Source organism: Ostrea edulis, chromosome 3 (genome assembly GCF_947568905.1).
Source record: "Ostrea edulis chromosome 3, xbOstEdul1.1, whole genome shotgun sequence".
In the NCBI taxonomy this organism is placed as follows: Eukaryota; Metazoa; Mollusca; class Bivalvia; order Ostreida; family Ostreidae; genus Ostrea; species Ostrea edulis.
In genome coordinates, this window is record NC_079166.1 from 25,726,459 (window position 1) to 25,749,654 (window position 23,196).

General features: G+C 34.1%; 2 protein-coding genes across 2 annotated transcripts in view; one reads left to right on the plus strand and one right to left on the minus strand.

Moving 5' to 3' along the window:
• Window positions 1–651: 651 nt before the first annotated feature.
• LOC125673623 (uncharacterized) lies at window positions 652–3,059 on the minus strand. The gene is made up of 4 exons (XM_056160289.1): window positions 2,963–3,059; window positions 2,399–2,460; window positions 2,159–2,293; window positions 652–2,065 (listed from the first exon to the last, which is right to left on the minus strand). The coding sequence occupies exons 1-4, from the start codon at window positions 3,028–3,030 to the stop codon at window positions 1,578–1,580; spliced, it is 753 nt and encodes a 250-aa protein (XP_056016264.1). The 5' UTR covers window positions 3,031–3,059; the 3' UTR covers window positions 652–1,577.
• Window positions 3,060–3,528: 469 nt separating this feature from the next.
• The window catches only part of LOC130053300 (uncharacterized), a 56,900-nt gene continuing 37,232 nt past the window's right edge, over window positions 3,529–23,196 (plus strand). Inside the window, exons 1-5 of the mRNA XM_056160290.1 lie at window positions 3,529–3,644; window positions 4,274–4,362; window positions 5,695–5,929; window positions 6,035–6,148; window positions 6,600–6,720. Of these exons, the coding sequence (XP_056016265.1) occupies window positions 4,309–4,362; window positions 5,695–5,929; window positions 6,035–6,148; window positions 6,600–6,720 (524 nt within the window). The 5' untranslated portion in view covers window positions 3,529–3,644; window positions 4,274–4,308. The remainder of the gene's footprint in view (window positions 3,645–4,273; window positions 4,363–5,694; window positions 5,930–6,034; window positions 6,149–6,599; window positions 6,721–23,196) is intronic.

Sequence of the window (23,196 nt, forward strand, 5' to 3'; positions counted from 1 at the left end):
GCCACAGGGGGATATTTTTCTTTGCTTTGTTCTATCCACAGCTATGACTTTGGTTTAACGTTAAGACAAACGTCAAAATTATGACACTTTACGTACAACCGTAAAGTGTACGTACAACCGATGTCAAATTACTCGAAATTGAGACATCGAACGGAAGATTAACAGCAGCAATAAACTTATCAAAGTCCTCAGCAAAATGATAAAATGTTATTAGTATTCGGCGAGATAAACAAAACCTATCGTCAAATTGGAACATTTGTGACATTTAATGTCAACGAGAAGTCACACGTCACAATCTCTCTGATTTTTTAAAATCTACCAATTAACATTTAAGCATAGGTTAGAAAAATAAAATTTGCATGTGATATCTCTGATAGGAGTTATGAGATTGATCAATGTTCGTTATTTTCTCTTTTCATTTTAATAAGGAGAGATATTCTTTAAATATGTAGGAATATGGATGTTACTCTTCAGCCAAATGATATTAGAAGTCAAGAAGTTCGTACATATACTTTTCATTTCTTCGGTATAAAACTACATCGCATGTTTTGATTAAACAAATTGTTTCTTGTTATGAATTATAATATGAATATAAGCAAATGGAATACAGATGTTAGAAATATAGTTGAAAAAGAAAAATTGAAGAAAAACAAAACAAAACTATTTAATGATAATCAAGTGATTATTCAAATTATTTATTAACATAATTTACATACATGTACATATAAATATACATGGTATTTGTAAAAATAATTATGCTTACGGTCTCAAGTCAAAGGTACAAGAATCATTAGTTTGTAGTCTGTTAACGAAGTAAAAAACCAAATAGAGTAGAAAAGGTAAAATAGGAATAATTGCTCCATTTTCAAAGGAAGTCGATAAGCTGACTGAATGAAGTTTTCGTCTATATATACTTTAAAAAGCGTTTTGAATATCCTAAATTGTAATGGAAATAAGAAAATCCTAAATGTTTTGTGTTTACTAACCTAGTTCCGTCTACCCAAGATCAGGTTTAAATATTTTTCTTAACTTAGGTGTCCAGTTAAGCCTTTTGATAAATCAGAATATGGTTCAAAATTACTTACGTAAGTCTCGAACTTACGCTTTGTGTAAAATTAGAACAAGCGTACACTCTGAGATGAAAGAAAACCCAGATTTGTGCTAATATACACGCCTTCCGTGGAGATCCAGGTTAGAATAGGTCCTCAGTACCCCTTGCTTGTCATCAGAGGCGACTACATGGGGCGGTCCTTCGGATGAGACCACAAAAATCGAGACACGTGTCACAGAAGGTGTGGGACGATAAAGATCCCTCTCTGTTCAAAGGCCATAAGCGCCGAGCCTAGGCCTAAATTTTACAGCTCATCATTGGCATTGGTGACATCTACATATGAGTGGAACGTTAAACAATATACAATCAATCAATCAATCATTCTAAAACGCACAGGGTTTCTTTAAAAGCAAATGCGGTTTTGATGTGTTTAAAGATCCGTAGTTAATTTTTCTCTTTTCAAATAATATGTAGAATGTGGATAGTTCTCCTGATTTTTGGAATTTAATCAATGATCTCCACACGGTCAGGCTGAAAAAGTGTCATCGGTAAATGTTTCGTTCTCATAATCATTTTCGATCACTTCTAAATATACATTGTCCACATCTGAAGACGATTGGTCTCCACCAAAGCTATACCGCGTCTGTTGTCTAGGAATTGGATCTAAATAAAGAGGACCAGTTGACAAATTTTCCCTTTCAGACATAACAATATCCTCCTCTCTGGATTGACTTCCAAGTCCTTTGTAGCTTTCAACAACAGTGGGAGAGGCTGTTACATATCCAACAGACACAGATCTTTTTCGACTACATAGCTTGTAGAGATAGGCAGCGACAAATATACCCAGAAAGACAACAAGAATTCCAACTAGAATAAATATACCGTACAGAATTAAATCAGCTCTCCTCGGTGATTCGGTGGTCAATAATCGTATTGTAGTGGTGGAAAGTGTGGAAGCGCCTTTGTCACCAGAACTAAAGCTGGATGCAGACGTATATTGCGAATGTCCTGTCGCTATTAAGGAAACAAACATAATGTAATAATCTGGCAACGTTTGTAAAGATTTTTGAAAATTCTATGAGAGAGAAGGAAATATAGAAAGATTACTTCTCTGCTCACGACATCCAAGTTTGAAATCACATAAATGTTTGCTACATGTGCATTCTTCTTGGCATTCTTCCCCAAAGCTTGGATACTTGCATTTTTCAGCACAATTTATGTTTTGGAAACCAATTGGACATTCTAGGATTTCCGAAAAAATATCAATGAATAAAATACTGACAGCAATATAATAAAACTGTGAGTAAATAAAATGATGCATGTAGCATTAGCTTTTCTATGACTTACTCTCACAAATGGCTTTATCTTCGCTCCAGGCGTATCCTGCATAACAGATAGACCCATGTTGACTGAAATAATTCCAAATTATAATATTTTCGTGAAAATTACTTTTTCATCTCCTCGATATAAAGAGTTGCTGTATGATTTCGGAAATAGGTTTCAATTTTATATTGTAGCAATACATGTATTACCATATTTGGTATATCGACCTGGGTAGCTCTGTGGTTAGATCACTTGACTACGAGGCCCTCGTAGTATTGCAAAGGTCACGGGTTCGATACCGGATTATTCCAAAGATTTTTCTTTTCTTATCCGCTATATTTACACAACTTACAGTTATACTAAAGGCTAACTTTGCATTTTTACTTGCAACAACCAGGAACTATCAAAATATGCTAACTCTATAATAGACATGGTTATATACCCCAATATTTATAGTAGAAACAAGTTAGAATGCAAGTGAATTGCACGTGGAATATACGAAAAACGTATTATTGAGAAACGTCGCGTATGTTCTTGAAGACAAATCCTGATCATGAATGACACATACTAGAATACCAAAACTATTACCTGCGATCACTGGTCATTGCTGATATGCGCACAATGAAAGAGGCAAACATTGAAAAGTATCTCTTCATTTGAAATGAGTATGAGGAACACGAACCAAAACACACATTAAACGAATCTGACAACTTCCGATTGATTTATGTTTAATGTTATTTTTATAATGAATTCAATATTCAGGAATTATAATGAATTCAATAATCAGGAAACATCAGATTATTTCACATGCACATAAGGAAATGTAAAGTCTGGAACTTGTTGGACGTTTATATTTATCAATAAATATATTTTTTATATTGCGTCAGACCTCAATGTAGGTAGGACCTTAAGAAAATATTGAGCATGAAAACATTTTTTTCTGGTCGTTTGGAAAGCGTGCTTAATTATTAACTAGAGAAAGAGACAGAGATACACTTGCGTGTGTACATATGCAATGTGAATATGTTATCTAAATATGTTAAATTGTCGACCCTGTACGAGTGTAAGTCTGATATCGTATCTACTTTAAAGACGAATGTGATATCATTACATTCATACCGAGCGGCCACAAACTGTCTCGCGTATATCTCTTACAATACTGAGCATAGCGTGGATAAAGTATATCGGACTGATCAGAGGGGTTTTAAATCTAGATACACACCAGTAATCTTTGCCAGGAGACCGTTTATCAAGTTCAGTTTTTCTCTAGGTAAGTAATTACTGAGAACATAGTATTTTGATCCCATATTCTCTGCTAAATCGATATATATTACGATGAATTTAAAATTATTCTCATACATGTGTGAAAATGAATGTAATAGAAATGTTTAGTTTTGATAATTATAGTATTGGAACAAATTTTACTTTCGTTTCGTAGTTGACCTTGAAAAGTTGAGTGTTTTCACACGTCCGATCTAAATTTCAAAATAGCAGTTAAAATGAATTGTCCTGATGCAATATAATCTAACCTAACATAAATCAAACCACATTTCACAATGCAACACATACTAAATATATACATAATGCACATACACAGCGTTAATGTTCCAATTTTGAATAATAAATATCAAATCATAAATTGTGTATATACATGGCATCAACCATAATGATATATCTACACGTCTGAAGAGGCATTAAAGCCGAAAGCGCAAACAGTGAAATATTATTCGAGTTTTCTTATTCTCGACTTATATATATATATATATATATATATATATATATATATATATATATATATATATATATACTTTCATATATCTTACCATTGGTGACATATAGATCAATGTGCTAAAAAGCAAATAATGGAAAATGTTTACTTTACGTCTATGTTTAACTTAGAATGATTGATTTGACGTTGGGAGTCTACACAAGATATGCAGAATATCGGAGAATTAGTTGTACTTATTCTACTGTCAGTCTGTACACAGGTATGTATCTCAGTAAAGGGGATTTATGAATGATATCTATGGATGTTTTCATATGTTGTAAAATGAGTTGGAATGATATATGTACTACGAGTCAGATATCAAGGCTTACATAAACAGCAATTCAAGACATCGCCGGTAATTACACATACTGTGAATAAAAGAGTGATGTTAAAAAATATCGTTCCCGTGTACTTATTTGAGAACACGATGTACATTTCATGATTTCATGAGATTCTCTGTTCTCATGACTTACGCATAGATGTAATATCCTGATAGTATTTGCCTATTTAAATACCAGTTGGTCCGGATTCTGAGCTCCCATCTAGATTCGTACATGATGGTTGCTTTGGTTTTTGTTCTCAGTTACAGTGCTAATGTTTAGGTAGTTTACAATAAGTAAAACATAAGTAATATTTCCGTTACCTGTGTTCTTAAACGCAAACAGTTTTAATTCAAGTTTATTCGGGTTATGATTAGTCTTGAAAGCAGTCACACAATCACGCACCTTAAGATCACCAACCGTCATGGGATGGCGTAGTTTCGCGATAGGTCGTGCAATTAGCCGAACATTGCCGCTAGATCCATACCATTATCTGTAGGAAATAAAAATCATGTCTTTTATAAACACTCTTTCTATCTTGAGTACTTTACGACGATAAGTTAGCAGTTTTCGTGTACATAACTTTTTCAAAATTTAGATTTGTGCATTCCACTGCATTCAATACGTGCGATGCAGTGTAGAAGGTATGTATTCGTATTGGCGTGAATGGCAGAAAAAGGCAAACCAAAGTATATGATCCGGAACTCGTCTTCTTTTCAATTGTTGTAATATATTACTATATCTGCATTACCTTAATTGGTTCACCAATGTTTGATACACAAACTTCCTCACAGTCAATAAGCGTGACATCATGAATTAACGTTATAAAACCGACTAATGCAATCACCGTCAATTAATATAATCTTATTATAGAACTCGCATAGTTAATGTAATGTAATACTACATTAGATGTGTGACTTGCAATGTATCGGATTCTATCAGCTGGTGTGGATTACATTAGTCGGTACTACATAGGGTTATACAAATGACACCACATGAGTAAAAGACAAATTCATTACAATTTTATGACAGTCATTAGCAGCTTTAGTCATATAGATACAGAATTTTTGGATGATGTACAGTGTACATTCATGTATTTTGAAAATAGCGACGTCAAATCCCTCTGTATCACGTACATGTAATATCATTTCGAAGAATATTTGCATATAAACCATTTCAATTATTCTATGAACAATGTAATAATAATGATTCCCGATTCCAATTGAATATAGGAGACCAGGTGTCTTGGTCGTTTTTGTCCATGGTCAAACAGAACAATTCAGTACGTTAGTGACTGCCCAATAACGAAAGAGGATGTGGACATGGCTGCCAATATCAAGGGTTGTGAAGCCCTGGCTAGGAAGCAGAACTGTACAACAGATGCTTCAAAATTCAAATACCATTGTGTTATCAACGACCAGGGAAATTCCCTTGTGGAGGTTTGCGCTCCAGTGTACTATATTCATGGTAAGTCTAGCGTAGGTCGCGGAGACACGCTATTCAATCTCAAATATGTTAAGCATTTGTTTTCTGTGAAAAAGCAAATAAGTAGTACTATATTAATTTTTGTAGGCTTCTGCACGGAATTTAATGTTCAAGGCTTAGTGATCCAACCTCATTTCGGAATACCATGTAGTAATATCACGCCATGTGCAGATCGCTACATATCAACATCTGCATATCTTTGTAAGTCTACGATGAAATCCATTCTGTATGTTTTCTTATTCGTCAAAAATCCACCAGGATAATTATAAAGCAATAGGAAGTGGGTATTGAATTTAACGTATTTTAAGATTAAACGTATGTTCTGCATAGTTGAGGAGGCCAAAACAATCAAAGGGATGGAGAAAATATGTGTGAAGGGAGATGAAATGGGAAGGGAGAGAATGGAAATAAAATCGAGAGAAAGATAGAAAGACAGAGAGAAAGAGAGAAGATAAAGGATAGAGAGAGATGATGTGGGAGGAAGGAAAGAAGAATGCAGCAGGAGATGAGAAAAGTTTAACCATTGTCCTTCTCATCATAATTTATCTTTTTAAGTGTAAGAACATTGGATTTGAGTTGGTAATGTAAAACTTATGTTTATTAAAATGAGTAATGCTTAAGAATAATTAAACATATTATTCAATCCCATAAGATCCGAAATGCTATGATGTGATCAAGAAGCGAACTACCTTTTCACTGAGGAATGAGACAACGACATCTCTTTATAATACAACTGGCCATGTTACAACAAATGAAAGGGTAGACATCATATTGTACGTATTCCCAGCCAGTATATGTCTGATAGCCAAATTGTGCTTGCATAATGAATTAAGGTTTCACATTCAATGAATAATCACATTCCTACAACACTGTATCTTATCATAGATGTAAGTTCTTCGGACTTTAGAGTTGTATTTTGTTAAGGTGGCTCACTACGCATTGAAAGAGTTTATCATATCTGTCGATATGTAATAAGTGCATAAGTCAAAAAGGCAAAATAATATGCAATTTTGGAGGAAAAACATGCTTTAAATAACTTCATGTCAATAAATAACATACAATACATTGGCGGTTTCGATTTCGGGATATGCGGATCAGTATCCACCTGGCTACGTAGATATACAAACTAATAGATCGATAGAAATGATTTTACAAAACTTTTGAACCGCCATTTCTTGACGTAATGTCAACAAATGTTTTAGTGTTGATGTAGTGAGCTACTTTAAAGGAACTGTATCATAGGGGCATACATTTTACTTACAGGTACCTCCTGATTCCTTTTGTCATTGTTCTGTTTGTTGTTATCGCAGCATTGCTTGGATGGCGGTATCGAATAAGACGAGGTATATACGGAAAATGTATTACAGTAGTATTGGTTTTGTCATGTTTTATTTCATTTTGTGTTTCACTTATATCAGCGATGCATAATGTATTGAACAGGCAATAAAAAAGTAATTCAACATTATAGTACTATTGATTGATTGATTGTATATTGTATTACGTCCCTCTCGAGAATATTTCACTCATATGGAGACGTCACCACTGCCGGTGAAGGGTTGCAAAATTTAGGCCTATGCTCGACTCCTACGAGCATTGAGCAGGGAGGGATCTTTATCGTGCCACACCTACTGTGACACGGGACCTCGGTTTTTGCGGTCTCATCCGAAGGACAGCCCCATTTAGTCGCCTCTTAAGACAAGCAAGGGGGTATTGAGGACCTATTCGTATCTGGATCCCCATGGGATTAGTACTATTGTGACCAAAATGAAAAAGTGGAGTATATCGATTGTATGCAACACTCTCATATTACAATTGTACGTCTGATCCACAGAGTATTAGTATAGAAGTATCGACACAATCTGTTTTATTTCATATGATTCTTCAACAAGGTCCTTCTTTGAATGCATATACTATCAAACAGTGGAATGAGAGATATTTTGCATTAATGTATGATTTCTGAAACATCCTGTAGAATTAAAGTGTGTGGAATCCCTCATCGAACTAAATCAAAATTAATTATAAAAAAAATCTCCTAATTATGAGGCTACTATATTTGAGTTATATTGAATATCGTATGGTATCGGACCAGAAAATAACAAATGAAAGTTCATGTCAAGATTACATTTTGATCAATATAATTTGCTGATGACGATAATGTCACTTGTTTGCAGCACGGAAATCACAATCAAAAGATGGCAGAGCTGGTATGTATGATACATATGTAGCTAATATTTTGTCATTCGTATATTTTGTGTGATACAAAAGTACGTATACCGATATTTTGCAGATGATCAAGGAATTATTGTTTTTAATACAAACGTATATTACATAACTTATTTTATTCACTATTAAATAGCCGGAGAGTCTCTACATCTATTACCAGAAAACGTGAAAAATAACAAAGGTATGTATATTCATTTCATAAGTTGACTGTAATATAATAGTCTATATGATCAATATTGATATTTGAAACTGAAACAGCTACAACATAAGCTGTAGGCAAATGAACGACGATTGCATTATAGTTTGAGAGTGTATTTACTAAGCAGGAATATATATGTAACGGGGTAAGGTTGACAGAAACATACCACTTCAGCAGTTTTGATACTCTTTGCTTCTAGTTCCTAAATCTAGCTGAAAGCTGTGTAAGAAAATAACTCATTGTATTTTATGTTGATAGTCTTGATTCGTAAATTCGTAAATTTTATCTACTGCCCATGATGTAATTACGTTTGCATTGTTAATAGCTACGTCCAAAAAGATACTTTATATACATGAGTTGCTGTCTCATAAATTTAATATAAAAAAATCTTAACATATTTTCCTACAATTCTTGTGTCTAAACATACCTTCAAATATTCATTAAAGCCCCATACGACCTGAAAACTCCCAGCTTCATTTGACGTAACCATGATAGGTAGCCGGTCAATTCGAATCCCGGTTAATTTCCATACTTGCACAATAACGTCTAGATGTGAACTAATATCCCGACAAATATTTTAGCTAAATATTTTAAATAATATATCATCACAGTGATATCGGTCCAATTTTCTTCTGACACCATATAGTATTCTTAACGCCAAGTACAGTAAACTTTCATTTATTTATTTAGGGAGTTATGCTACACCAGAGAAATTTGATGTAGATGAAAAGTGGAGGATATGTACAACAATATTTTGAAGTTGGAAATTTTCAAATTTACTTTATTTTGTCAAAAAATAGTTTTAGTAGAAGGTAATCAGAATTTTTTTTAAAAACCCCTGCTGGACTCGAACCTGCGACATACAGTTCAGCTGTCGGTATTCTAACCTACTGAGCTACTCGGCTAGGTATATAAATAGAAAAGGAAAAGTCAAATATCGCTGATATCGATTTTTTCATCCATGTTTTTAAAGGAAGTCAGCCATTATACGATGTAGAGTACTACCTTAACTCATCACGTGACATCACATTTTACACAGTAAGACTAATGACAGTAACAACAGACATAATACAACGATTTACACGACAAGCGACCAATCTGATTAAAATACAGATCACTCAAATAGCGCAGTCTGTATTTTAATCAGATTGGACAAGCGGCATAACTCTGTAAATCTTGTTACATTGATCGAGCCTTTCCACCATCAAGTTTTTTTTATTTCACTTGAAATCGTCTGCATTAGATTTATGCTTAGCTGAAGTATTCAGCTCTGCCAAATTACTCTCTAAATAATCACACATGTTAACTACAATTAAATATAAAACCTAGGCAAAATTCTTCCCCTTACCTCTCTCTCCCCATCTTTTCGAAATTAAATACCTTTCACATTTACATGTACATATGCACTCCTAAATATACACATATATGTTTGTACTTGATTGAAATATGTATATACTATATTATCATGTATTGTTAATATGTAAATGTTTATTTATTGTGAAAGCAAAAAATAAATGAATTACAAAGAATAAATACATATATAAAATCTACGATATATAAGCTTTGTTAATACTGTATGCCAGCGTGTGTCAGGTATTTGAGATTTAGCATAGGTAAAATATTATTTGTCTGTTGTAGGTTTAACGCTGGAGAGAGAGAGAGAGAGAGAGAGAGAGAGAGAGAGAGAGAGAGAGAGAGAGAGAATAATCACTATCAAATTTTACATAACTAATTGTAGCACGCACACATACATGAGAGAGAGAGAGAGAGAGAGAGAGAGAGAGAGAGAGAGAGAGAGAGAGAGAGAAAGAGAGAGAGAGAGAGAGATATATATCAACATTATAATCACCAATTATACGTAACAGTTAATTAACATTGTTGTCGAAAGTTTCATTTTCAATTCAGAGATAGATCGAGGACAGTTTTAACATGAGACGCATATTCCTGTTTCTGTGGGTCTGTTCGCTGGTCTACAACAAGAGGGCGGAAGGGGGAAGCATGATGGCCCACTTGATGCGACAAGCTGGGACTTTGAAACATGGTTTAAAACTGGCAATGAAAATCGGCGATATCGGTACCTTGCTAATTATTTCCTCTCAAGTGATTAATTTATAAAATTCGATTAGATATGCTGCATTCATTGGAAATAGTTTCTCATAATTTGCCCAGTTTAAAACTAAAAACGAAATAAACTCAGTATTTGTCCAATGTAATTTGATGTTAACGTTTGTGTTACGTATTTAGAGAGTAAATTCAAAACAATTCAAAATCTTTGACGAAAAAACACTATCTAATTTTGTAATGTAACTTTATTTCATATGATAACTGCTATTTTGTTCACTATTGCAGAGGACAATTTAATGAAGACTATTTTGAGGTTGATTGAAATGCGGCGTCTCTTCATTGAATAGAGAGTGAATTTGAATAACTATACATTCTAATATTTGTTTATGGTATTCGTCGTCGTTTTGATCGTCGTCTTTTAAGAACACTGAATACAATAATATAAACAAGCACCAAATTTATGGGCCGGAAAGATTTTGAGAAGTCTAAAGAACTCCTTTTTAAGGAGGTAAGCTACACCACAGAAATTTGATATGGATGAAAAGTGGAGGATATGTACAACAATATTTTGAAATTAAAAACTTTCAAACTTACTCTATATAGTCAAAAAATGCAGTTTTAGTAGAAAGCAATCTGAAAAAAATCTTTCAGCGATTTTTCGCATTTGAGTAGCAGTAGACGATGTTTGACGGCTGATTATAACCGAAAAATGGACTTTATTTCCAGTTCACCATGACAATGCGAGAGGTAAGACCTTGACAGAGTTGCTTCTAAACGGTAGGGGTCTAATTATCATATTATATCGAACTTTTCGCCGAAATTGTCAAGGAATGCAGCTGGTAAAAAAGACAACCAATATGGCGACGTGATATACCTTGTGAATGGAAGACAATTTTTTATCATAGATATTTAAAACGTCGAGTGTCTGTAGTATGTAAGTCAAAATAAATGTGTGTCCTGTTGGATTTTGCACAGGTCTCAACTCCCCAATAAATATTTTCCGGTCCCTAATAAGAGAGAGAGAGAGAGAGAGAGAGAGAGAGAGAGAGAGAGAGAGAGAGAGAGATCTAAGGATTATTCTGCAAATGACGAAATGCCTGTTATGCACTATCAAGTGATTTTTAAAGATAAACACTAAAACCTCCACATCCAAGAGGTATTCAAGTGTTTCTTTGGTTTTAATATCAACCTGACCATGTTGAGTGTGGGTTTAAATGAAATACACACATATATGCCTACATGTACCCACAAATACAATGATTAAAATGACTCTTAGGACTTTGATTTTTTTCATGGAATCACCCAAATATTTCGAGTCCCCGCACGGTATATTACAATTTGTTACAATTTGTTGCCATCGACTGCACGGTATGTTACAATATGTTGCCATCGACAGCACGGTGTGTTACAATTTGGTACAATATGTTGTCATCGACAGCGCGGTATGTTACAATTTGGTACAAATTAAGCGTAGCACGAATGTCGACGTTATGATTTCTGTGAGTATCTCTCGTGAGAGTTTCTTTTTGAAATGTGGAGACATCTGATATAGACGTTTTTCTTACAATGACCGAGCCTGTTGATGAGTGATACATCGTGGTTTCTACGGTAGACGAATCTGATATCGCCTGCGATGTGCACTGAAAGTCTGAAAAAGAAATTCAATAATGCAACCTCTAATATCATGCATTTTTGAGAAGTTTGTGCTGAAATTTATGTCAATCAAATATACATTTTTTTCTATCGGCAAGAATGCACTCGAAGACGAAGTCGCCAAGGTCACGCTGGATTTTACAAGAACATATGCTTTGACAGTCTTCTCCATAACTTGGTGATGGACACTTTTTTATGCAGTTTAATCCACTATATCCCAGCGGACACTCTAAAAATATGATTTAAAACATTATACAAGTACCATAATCATATCGTTGTGCTAATTATATAATAGTCCTACCATTGTTTTAATCAAAGATTGAGGTATGCTACACGTATTACATGTAATTACAAAGTTTTGAAAATGTATCGTTATCGATCTAAGTTTAGGATATAAATCATATTTCAAGTATTCTCTAGGTAAAATATGTCATTTAAAAGTTAAAGAGGGTGTTGCACCGAAGCGGGAATTTTCCTCAATCGGAGCTCTGTGCCAGCACTGGTAGCGTAGAACTGACCTTCATTCATATTTATACTCATTGCGTATTTGCCATTTAAATACCTGAAGGATTCCCCAGTACTAGGGACAATCCTAAAACTTTTTATGTGTCAATACATTATATATGTAGTCTAAAGATAATGTTTGAAATCGTGAAAATTAAATTGTCTTTTTTGTCTGAATATCAGATACAATGTATACGGTTACACGTTACGAGTGAATCACATATTTAATGTTCTATACTACTACAGTCCAGAAGCTCTTATACTCGTATGTATCATTTTCTACAACCAACAATTGGCAACTGTACATGACTCCGACCACAAAACAAAATATGGGAATTTAATACGCATTAATGAAGTTCAACATTATTCGAAGTACATGCACCTGTAAAAATTGATTCAATATAGCAATTTGCTACTGGAATACATATAAACTCAAACTGTTTAACGGTTATTTACCTTGTTCGGCCTTAAAATTTTTCTTCCGAAGCTTTGCATAGTTCACAACGGTTTTTCGTAAAAGGCACCATGCCTTTGTCAACAACTTTCATTTAGAAAAACATACAAGTTCTCGTTAGCAACCTTGACTATTAAAACACAGGTATTGCATGCTGTATTCGGTGTGTTTGTTGAGAGTCCTATTCACAAACTAAACAGTCTCCAGGTTGGAAGCTTATTTCAAACTCGGCACATGGTAATAAACAGAGATTTGACATGAAACATATATAAAAACTAGAAGCGTGTTTCAATTAAGAAAAAAATCTAGATGGAAAACGTAATATGAAAACAAATGTGTTCTCGAGGGAGTCGAACCCGTTCGTTTTAAAAATAGAAAACATCTTTACATCTAAGAGTCGACGACCTTACCCACTGGACCACGCAGTAGACCATACATTACTAATGAAAATTAACGTACAGGTGAAGTTGAAAATAATACCAGTGAAGCCGTTTTGATTTTTTTAAATTTACAAAAAAAAATGCCCTCGTAAAACAAAATTTCAAAGCGACAATTTTTTTAGTGGAAAACTCGAAGAACATGTTCATGCTAAATTTGTTTTGTTTCACGGAGGCAGTTTTTCTGAAATTCGGGGATACCCCTCCATTTTAACGCTAAAAATCATATAAATTGCTTGTTGCTTGATTTAATCTCGAAATATTTTGTCTAATTTTGTCAATACACATCTTTTAAACTTATTTTCAAAAGTTATTGAATCAAGAGATACATTCCAATTGGTTTTATCCTATATTTGAATAACTCAATTTTTTCGATTTTTCATGCAACACCTTCAGGGAAATTAACATGAGACGTTCAACACCTTCAAAGTTTGTGTCTCTGCAAAATTAGGAAGCTTTAGAATTAATATTCACTACTATGTTTGTAAACATAAACAAGGCTCGAGTCTCGTTTACAAAACACAGAGTTAAAACTAGAATATTGCTCTTATTCTTGCATTAAGAAGGTCCAAATTTTGGTTGTCAACTTTATATGAGTTATATTTTTAATGTTTAAAGAAGTTAGCTACTGAGCTTTTGAGCACAACTGCGAAGGATGCTCCATCTAAGTATTCACTGGTTCAATATTGATCCCATTGGTGCAAACATATTACACATCTATTATTGAACCATATCCAGTTTAAAAAAAATTATAATTTATGATACAAGTAGTTGAGACTTGGAACTAGATCAAATGTTGTAATTTATTAATTTGGTTGATATCTTTTTCCATATAGAACAACAATTCTTAGAAAAAATTAAATTAATTCTCTCGAAATTTTGTATACAAATTCAAAATTTTCGCCAATAATTTGAAAATTTGGTCTCCAATCCCTACATTTTTATTTCCATTTTAAATCTTAAGACAAGACCTTGGAAATTATGTGAAATTTTAGAAATTGACATTGCTCCTAATATGTCTTTCTAAACTCTCAAATTTGATATCATGAATTTTTTCGTATATCAAGTGCAAAAAGGTCATTATTTATTTCCATTACTTGTATTAAACTTATTTTTTATCTGTATTGTTAGAAGACATGATTATGTATCTATTTTATATAATGATTGATTTCTGTTGCTTATATTGTATTGACACCAACAGACAAATCAAGTTTAATTCAATAAAAAGTGCAAAAAGGTCATGTTTAGAACATTTTACATAAATGTAGCTCAATAACAAGCATTGCGACCCCAGTTTTTCTTTTCAATTACCTAATTGTCCTTCAACGTAGAAATTAAAGGAACATGGATAGGATTTGAGTTGAAAATTTTCAAATTTTATATTTTGATTTTTAATGTGTAGAATGTTTAACTAAGGTATTACTAAAGATCAGCCAAAATATGAATGCCAATAGTTAAGGTACATGGGAGATACAGAGGTCGCAAGTCCTTGTTATGTAGACAAGGTTTGTGCTATGTTTTTGTTTACATAGGTTAAATAAACTAGTAAAAGTTTCGTTGAAAGCAGTTTTTTTTCAACTCCAAATGGCAGGTTTCTTTATCAAAGAAAAAAAAAGAAAGAAATATTTTCCACCCAATTTTTTTAAAACAAATCCGTCTCTTAAAATTTCTCCAACATAGATCTTGATCAAAAGAATAAAACATGCTGTTATAATTAGCAGTTCAAAGTCCAAAAATATAATAATTCTAAAAATTGCAATTAGACACAAGAAAATCAAGAAAATGCTCCCAGAATGCAACATCTTGGGTGTTTGGGGGTCCCCCTATGAACGGCACCTACTGTTTTCTTTTTACGCCGTAGTGAAGCCGGTGCCCTTTAATTGCAACTCCTGGATCCACTCCTGAAAAGAAATGCACCCTACACACGTTTAGAAATCTCTATAAATACTACAGTGTGTGTACACTAGTATTTTAAAAATGCACCCGAAATAGCAATGATAAAGACACTATTAAAGGTGTCAAAATAAACAAGCGATCAAGTTATATTCATGACTGTAATGACATGTTTTATTACAAATATGACTTTAAAGACATATTTCATTTCTATTTGAGGTATAGTGATATTGTGTTAAATTGTGGAGTGATTTTCAATTATTAGGGTAAGTCAAGGTTTAGACTGTTTGCGGCTGCGCGTTGAAATATTGTACTATGGAATACCTGACGATATGTTTAGATGTTTGGATTCGGTAAAACTGTTTTTGGATTTAAGTTCTTCAAACTACGATAATTGAATATCTCCAGTATCAATTAAGGTATATTACAAAGAGATTGAAAGATAACGAAAATTCACTTGTATTGAATTACGATAGTGTACTTTCGTTTTGAAACAGTAATCTGAATGCAGTTTGAAACCGAAAGAGGTGTATGGATATGGAATAATACATGTAACCATGTATACATGTACGTATCATGGGCGTGTGTATCGGAAGCAAAATACGTGTAAAACTCTGTTTGTGTGTGTTTTCTAAAAGTCCAAAAAAAAAAAAAAATATTATTCTAATAAATGCCTTTAGACACAGGAAAATCAATAAAATGCTCCCAGAATGCAACATCTTGGGTGTTTGGGGTTCCCCTTATTCTTATTAGAGAAGTCGAGAGACATAGCCTTCATCGACTTCTCTTCGCAGGCATTCATGTTTTCATTCTGGAAAACGTGTAAATGCCGGAATCGGTGACGGTGTTGTATAGTAGCCTTTCCCCTAGTCATCTTTTCCCCCGGAAAAATGACTATATAGTAGTTTTTCCCCTCGGAAAAAATGGCTATATAGTAGATCTTCCCCCACGGAAATGTGGCTATATAGTAGGATTTTCCCCCTTTTATAGCCAGATGACCCCCACGGAAAACCTACTATATAGTAGATTTTCCCCCTACTTTTCATTCCGTTTACGTTTACGGCGGACCATTCTCATACATATTCTTTCCATTCTGAAATTAATCCTTTTCTGGCTATTTATTTCTTTGATATCCTAAACGGATAGTTAATTTCCGAATTCCCCATATTGGGATTTTTGGAAATATATATTAATTCAACAAACATCGTTTCATTCAGTCGAATGTTATGTAAAACAATCATATACGTATTTAGTATGTAAAATCAGAATATTTCGTGCTTTTAAAACAGCACCTATTTAGGCAGCTCAGAATTTGTCAATCAAACAGTATTTATCGTTCGAGGAATCAAAATCGTCTCTCTCCAATTGATTAACACAAAAACTTTTCATATAGATAGTGGAGTAAACTTGAATTGTACAATTCTGTTGGTTGCCTATCCCTGATTCCAAATTGCCGCTACTAAGGAATTAACTCGCTCTCTCGCTAGACATGGTTCTTTACAACTCATTAGGGGGAAGTGGGATTTTTCAATTGAATTAGATGGTTTTGAGAGAAAACTTTCCCCCAACTGTTCTCGGGTCATTGGTGGATTAATAGATGTGAACATGTTATCGATATAATCGTAATTATTCCAGGCGGTGCAACTCAGTTCCAGCTGTACTGTCAGTACTTTGATTTATACATATTTGTTTACAAAATTTGTCCATAGATGAATTTATCTTGAATCTGACAGATGGACAACGTCATCATATTTCATCCCTATAAGAAGAATAATCTGAAAACGTTTTGATTTTTAGTATGCATTCCTAAAACGTTTTAGCACGCTCAACTGAGCTTTTCTGATCACCTCTTGTCCGTCGTCTGTCCCTCTACAACCTTTCCACATTTTCGACTTCTTCTCCAGAACCACTGGACGAATTTCAACCAAACTTGGCACAAAGCTACCTGGGGTAATGGGGATTCATGTTACTTAAATGAAGGGCCACAATAACAGTGAAATAGTAAAAATGCATTGACGACTTTTAAAAATCTTCTCCACAACCCTGGGCCAATTTCAACCAAACTTGGCACAAAGCATTCTTAGATTAAATATGTTTAAATGAAGTGTCATAGGGCCTCTACAGGGGGATATAATAATCAAATAATGAATTGTTTGTTGTTACCTTTGAATTTTTTTTTCTGAATCAAAGTACTAGTATAATGATAGTTTTGCTCAAGCTTGTTTATTACTAGGACCTGCTGCTCCGTTGAGCAATGTTGCTTATGGGCCTCTCGTTACTTTTTAAGTCTCATATAACAATTTTATAAAATTATAGGATAGAATTATTCAAGTGTTAAAACTGCAGTCCTGCACATACATTCATGTGTGTTTCTTTCTGATTTGTGGATTTTATTTTGTTAATATTCTTTTACAAATAAAATGAAAAAGCGACTGTTCTTGAATGTTTCAAACTCATTTCTAGAATGCAACTGAAAATCCTATAAATATTCATCTAAGGGTGAATATAAGACATTCACTAATTTTCTTCCTATTTTGTCTCCTTGTAAAATGCTAATACTTTGCTACTTGAAGAGCCGTTTTTGGAACATAAATTACGTCACTGTTCTCCGATACAGTTTAAAGTCTTAAATGAACTCAGTATAACATCTTATAAATACCATTTATAATAAACATTTTTAGGTCACCTGGGTCACTCATGTGACCTATTGCTATTGGTCTGCGTCAGTCGTCGTCCATTGTCCATAGTCCGTCCAGCGTTAACATGTTCTCAAACACTACTGGACCAATTTTTACCCAATTTGATATGAAACATCTGTAGGAGAAGGGAACCAGAAAATGTAATTTCATGACCCACCATCCCGATGGGCCTTGATGTTGGGGGTAAAAACTGTAAAATTTATGCACTTCTTTAAAAATCTTCTCTACTCCTAGGCATATAGCAGACTAACTGAATATATAGTAATGATGAGACAGAAAGTCTCTAACAAAATTGTAAATGTCATGACCCCCGGGGCAGGGGTCCCTGTGTTAGGACGTGGCTATAAAAGTCATATAGTGACAATTCCTTCAAACATCTTCTCCACTACTAGGCAAATAACAGACAAACTGAGCATATAGTAATGATAGGCAAGGCAATCTCTAACAAAATTTTAAATTTCATGATCTAACAAAATTGTTTATTTTGTAACCCAGGTTGCAGGGTTTCAGGATGGGGGAAGCGGGGGATAAAATGGCCAAAGAGAGTTAATGTTTATAATGCTTAAAATCTTATGTCTAGTTCTTTTGATGTTATATGAAAACTAGATAAATAAAAAGATGAAAGATGAGGTGATCAAGATGCTGTCTACCCGAGTAATACTTTTGGGGAAAGACTTTGCTGGAGGGGGATGGTGGTGTCTGAAATTCAGTCTATTAATCTGCCAAAATATATTGAGATATTGAACACTGAATGCTTTTGTAAAGAGGTTACATAATGCAGTCCTTGGACTCAGGTGGCCGTCAAGGCCTATTGGCCTCTTGTTAATTCAAGATACCGATACAATTAAGACTGCAGAACATCATTGAACATAAGGATTTATTCTGATACATTGTAAGTGGGCTTACTCTTTGTTTTCCACAAAATGCTTTTTATGAATTTATATATAATTTCGTATGTTAGTATCAGTAATACCGTAAACTATATCTCTAAAATGTATCTCTATCAAAATACATGTATCTACATTCAAACTATCGGCAACATACACTCTTCGATACTCAGATCTATGCAATATCAATATTTGTTGTACAAAGCCTGATTGACTTTCCATAATCTGGTTTTTTTTAAAATCAAAACCAAAAACATGAGGGGGTAGCCCTGCTATGGGGGAATATCTACTATATATCCATTTTTCTTGGGGGTAAAGCTACTATGGGGGAAAGGCTGCTATACAACAACGGTTTATGCTTCGACCGACGTTTCAACTCAGATGTGCCTAGATTTACGCAATAGACAAGTTGTTTTTAAACATTTTTACAGCAATACACAAAACCATCACACGGAAATCAAAACTTACTTGCTTTTAATCCATTTTCAACATGCCCCTGTCCCGGGTTTAAATCACAACTCTGATTACGTCAGCCTGCTTTTCTCGTAACTGGACCCCTATATTGTGACAGCTCCCAATACCAGTTAACGTAAACCCGGGACAGGGGGCATGTTGAAAATGGATTAAAAGCAAGTAAGTGTTGATTTCCTTGTGACAGTTTTGTGCATTACTGTTGAATGTTTGAAAACAAGTTGTCTATTGCGTAAATCCATGCACATCTGAGTCCAAACGTCGGTCGAAGAATAAACCGTCACCGACTCCGGCATTTACACGTTTTCCAGAATCAAAATAGAACATAGAACATACATGTAGAACATATTTTATTTTCCAATCAAGGGCCCTCAAGGGGTAGCATGAAAATACATACAAATAATGTACATATACATATACAAGTAAAGAAAGAAGTGATTACATAACACATAGTTATATACAAATACAGTGTCATATATTGTTCAAAATAAATTTTCCAGTTATATTTAGAATAGATGACTCTTCAGAACATAGTATGTAAATTAATTTTTGTTCATCATTGAGTTTAGTATAATTTTTAACTGTTTTTTCTATTGCAACACAAAAAGATTTTCTTTCATCAACAAACTTTTCACATTTAATCAAAAAATGAATCTCATCACCTAATGAACCGAGGTTGTATTTGTTACATATTCGTTCATTCCTAGTAATATCAGAATATCTACCAACTTCAATCATTACTTTATAAGCTGATATCCGTAACTTACAAATATATCTTCTAATATCAAAATTTTTAATTTTATTAAGATAGTTCTCAAAACCAAAGTGCTCCTTAAGTTTAAAGTAGTGCACATTTTCCCATCAATTAATTTATTTCGATTATGAATGCATGCGAAGAGAAGTCGATGAAGGCTATGCCTCTCGACTTCTCTAAAGAGAATAGGGGTTCCCCCCTACGGATGGCACTTACTGTTTTCGCCTTGTGCCGTAGGGAGCTGGTGCCCTCTAGATCCACTCCTGAAAAGATATGCACCCTACACACGTATAGAAATCTCTATAGATACTACAGTGTTTATACACCTGTATTTTAAAAATGCCCCCGAAATAGCAATGATAAAGACACTATTAAAGGTATCAAAATAAACAAGCGATCAAGTTATATTCATGACTGTAATGACATGTTTTATTACAAATATGACTTTAAAAACATTTTGTATTTCTATTTGAGGTATAGTGATATTGTGTTAAATTGTGGAGTGATTTTCAATTATTAGGGTAAGTCAAGGTTTAGACTGTTTGCGGCTGCGCGTGGAAGTATTGTACTATGGAATACCTGATATGTTTAGATGTTTGGATTCGGTAAAACTGTTTTTGGATTTAAATTCTTCAAACTACGATAATTGAATGTCTCCAGTATCAATTAAGGTATATTACAAAGAGATTGAAAGATAACGAAAATTCACGTGTATTGAATTACGATAGTGTACTTTCGTTTTGAAACAGTAATCTGAATGCAGTTTGAAACCGAAAGAGGTGTATGGATATGGAATAATACATGTAACCGTGTATATGTATCATTGGCGTTTGTGTCGAAAGCAAAATACGTGTAATGCTCTGTGTGTGTGTGTGTGTATGTAATGTGTGTGTGATGTGTGTGTGTGTGTGTGTGTTTGTAAGCCCTGTCAATTGAACCAGTGAATAAGAAGGCACACGTGTAAATCAACACGGGGTCGGTCAAAGGAACACGAAAATGGTGGTGTTCAGTTGGATTTTTATAAAAATCAGCATAAAATCATTAAATAGTTCATCTACCATCAAAATCCTGAAGTGTTTACTTAACAGGATTTATGAGATGTGTGTAACAGGTGTGTAAAGATTTAGCACTCGTCCATCTTTTTTCCTTGCGAGCATGGCTTACACACTTTCGAAGTGCGCATGCTCTGTTTTGAATGACGTAATTTGTGATGTCATCATAATGGAGTTTTCCAGGGAAAGAAGTTGGCCCATCTGAGGTAAGTAAACACGGTTGAAAGAAAATTTTTGCATATTAACAATGAGTTTTTTATTAGATAGACTGATTAAATGGTGTTTCATACCGATCGTGTTATGTACAAGCGACAGAGTACCCGAGTTACTGAAAATTCCGATGATGAAAGTGATATATCTAGTACGTGAACTGTTTGGGTTTTTTTCTAAAATTTAATCTTTGCAGTTAATGTACTCTGTATACTAAAAATTCATATTGATTTTGGATAGAATTTCACATTTAAAAACAAATAGATATGCGCCAAGTCCTTAGGAATCTACCCCACCCCCACCCCTCCACACGGGACTTTTTTTTGGATGATTGGACCGTATCCCCCTTTTCATCTGTCTCCCTACTTTGAAGTTTTTTTCCCAACGCCATGACATAAATAGATAAATAAATAAAATGCAAAAATAAAAACGAAAGATATATATGTATTCGGATTGGCATGCTCCACTTTGTCCGGGTTGAAATCCCCGAGGATGCAAATGTACATTACGCCGCACTGTTTGCAGTACGTACATGGTATAGGTGTACCGCATAGGTATGTAGCTACTAAGACTATAAACCAAACAGAATATCATATGTAAAACTATTACTCTGAATGCATTTTACTTGTTTACAATGTAGCCTGTCGGGGTGTGGTGCATGTCACACGCGTTGTTTACACGTGCACTTTAGGTGGCAGTGGAGGAAATTCGAACCATGTATGGATTATTGTCTCCTGATAACTTTGGCAGTTAATTTTTGATTTCAATCTACTTTTTAAGAATAATATAACCCTCGCTAATCATTGCCAAGCTGCATTTCGATCTTGGCAGAATGATCTTCAGCTACAATTCAAAATTAAGGGGTGATGTTGTGTACTGAGTTTTTCTTGATTGTTTACATCTGTGACTGTTTATGTGATGTATCAACTGATCAAGCTGTACAGTGTCATGACATATAGTGGCATAGCTTCCATTTATGTACTTGCGCATCATTTTGTCAGAAGAAGAAAATTCTAAAATGATAATTAAGATTTTTAACATGTATATGAATATACATGTATGTGTATGTTTGATTTTAGTATAATACCTGTAGAGAATATTTCAGTAGTATGAAGTGCCACACATTTAGACACATGCATGTGGTGTTTAAAGGTCTCATCTGAAAGACCAGCAACTTTCTCTTTTGAATGCTAAATATGATGATGGAGCATTCACCTCACTACCTACATTTTCACCCTAAATAAAGTACAAGCATGGCTCGAAACCATGATTTCTTGATCCTGTTACCAGTCTTCACGAAAAACTTTGTAAAGCACAGGCCCTTCGGGCCTCCCAGTATAATAATTGTGCAAGCCCGAACAATATTTTGCAGGCCCAAAATGTTTATTTTCTAATTTGATCTCTTGTTATTTGCTGATTCTACTCTATAGACACATGCACAGTTCTTTTACTGTAGAAAAATACAGGTCAAGATGATCATAGTTAAAGAACAACTGACATTAAAAGGATTATATTATTTTTCAACATATTAATCCAGTAAATGCGAAAGTTTTTGGACCACACAGGACATTCGGTCCAGTGTAATCAATGAACACACCGGACTGAACCAAATTTTGTCAGACCGAAAAACCTAATGTAAAAAAGTGAAACACGTGAAAATGCAAAACCAAGGGAATCTTATTTATTATACTAGTAATACTATTCCAGGAATCCTTCCCGTATAATACTTTAGACAGTCCATGCGGTTTT

What these genes read in the sequence shown, in the direction of transcription:
- LOC125673623 (XM_056160289.1), bottom strand. Translation starts at nt 3,030, where the DNA reads ATGAAGAGATACTTTTCAATGTTTGCCTCTTTCATTGTGCGCATATCA. An exon ending in AGATAAAGCCATTTGTGAGA is followed by an intron (nt 2,294 to 2,398) that starts GTAAGTCATAGA and finishes CGGAAATCCTAG; the next exon opens with AATGTCCAATTGGTTTCCAA. An exon ending in TGGATGTCGTGAGCAGAGAA is followed by an intron (nt 2,066 to 2,158) that starts GTAATCTTTCTA and finishes TTTCCTTAATAG; the next exon opens with CGACAGGACATTCGCAATAT.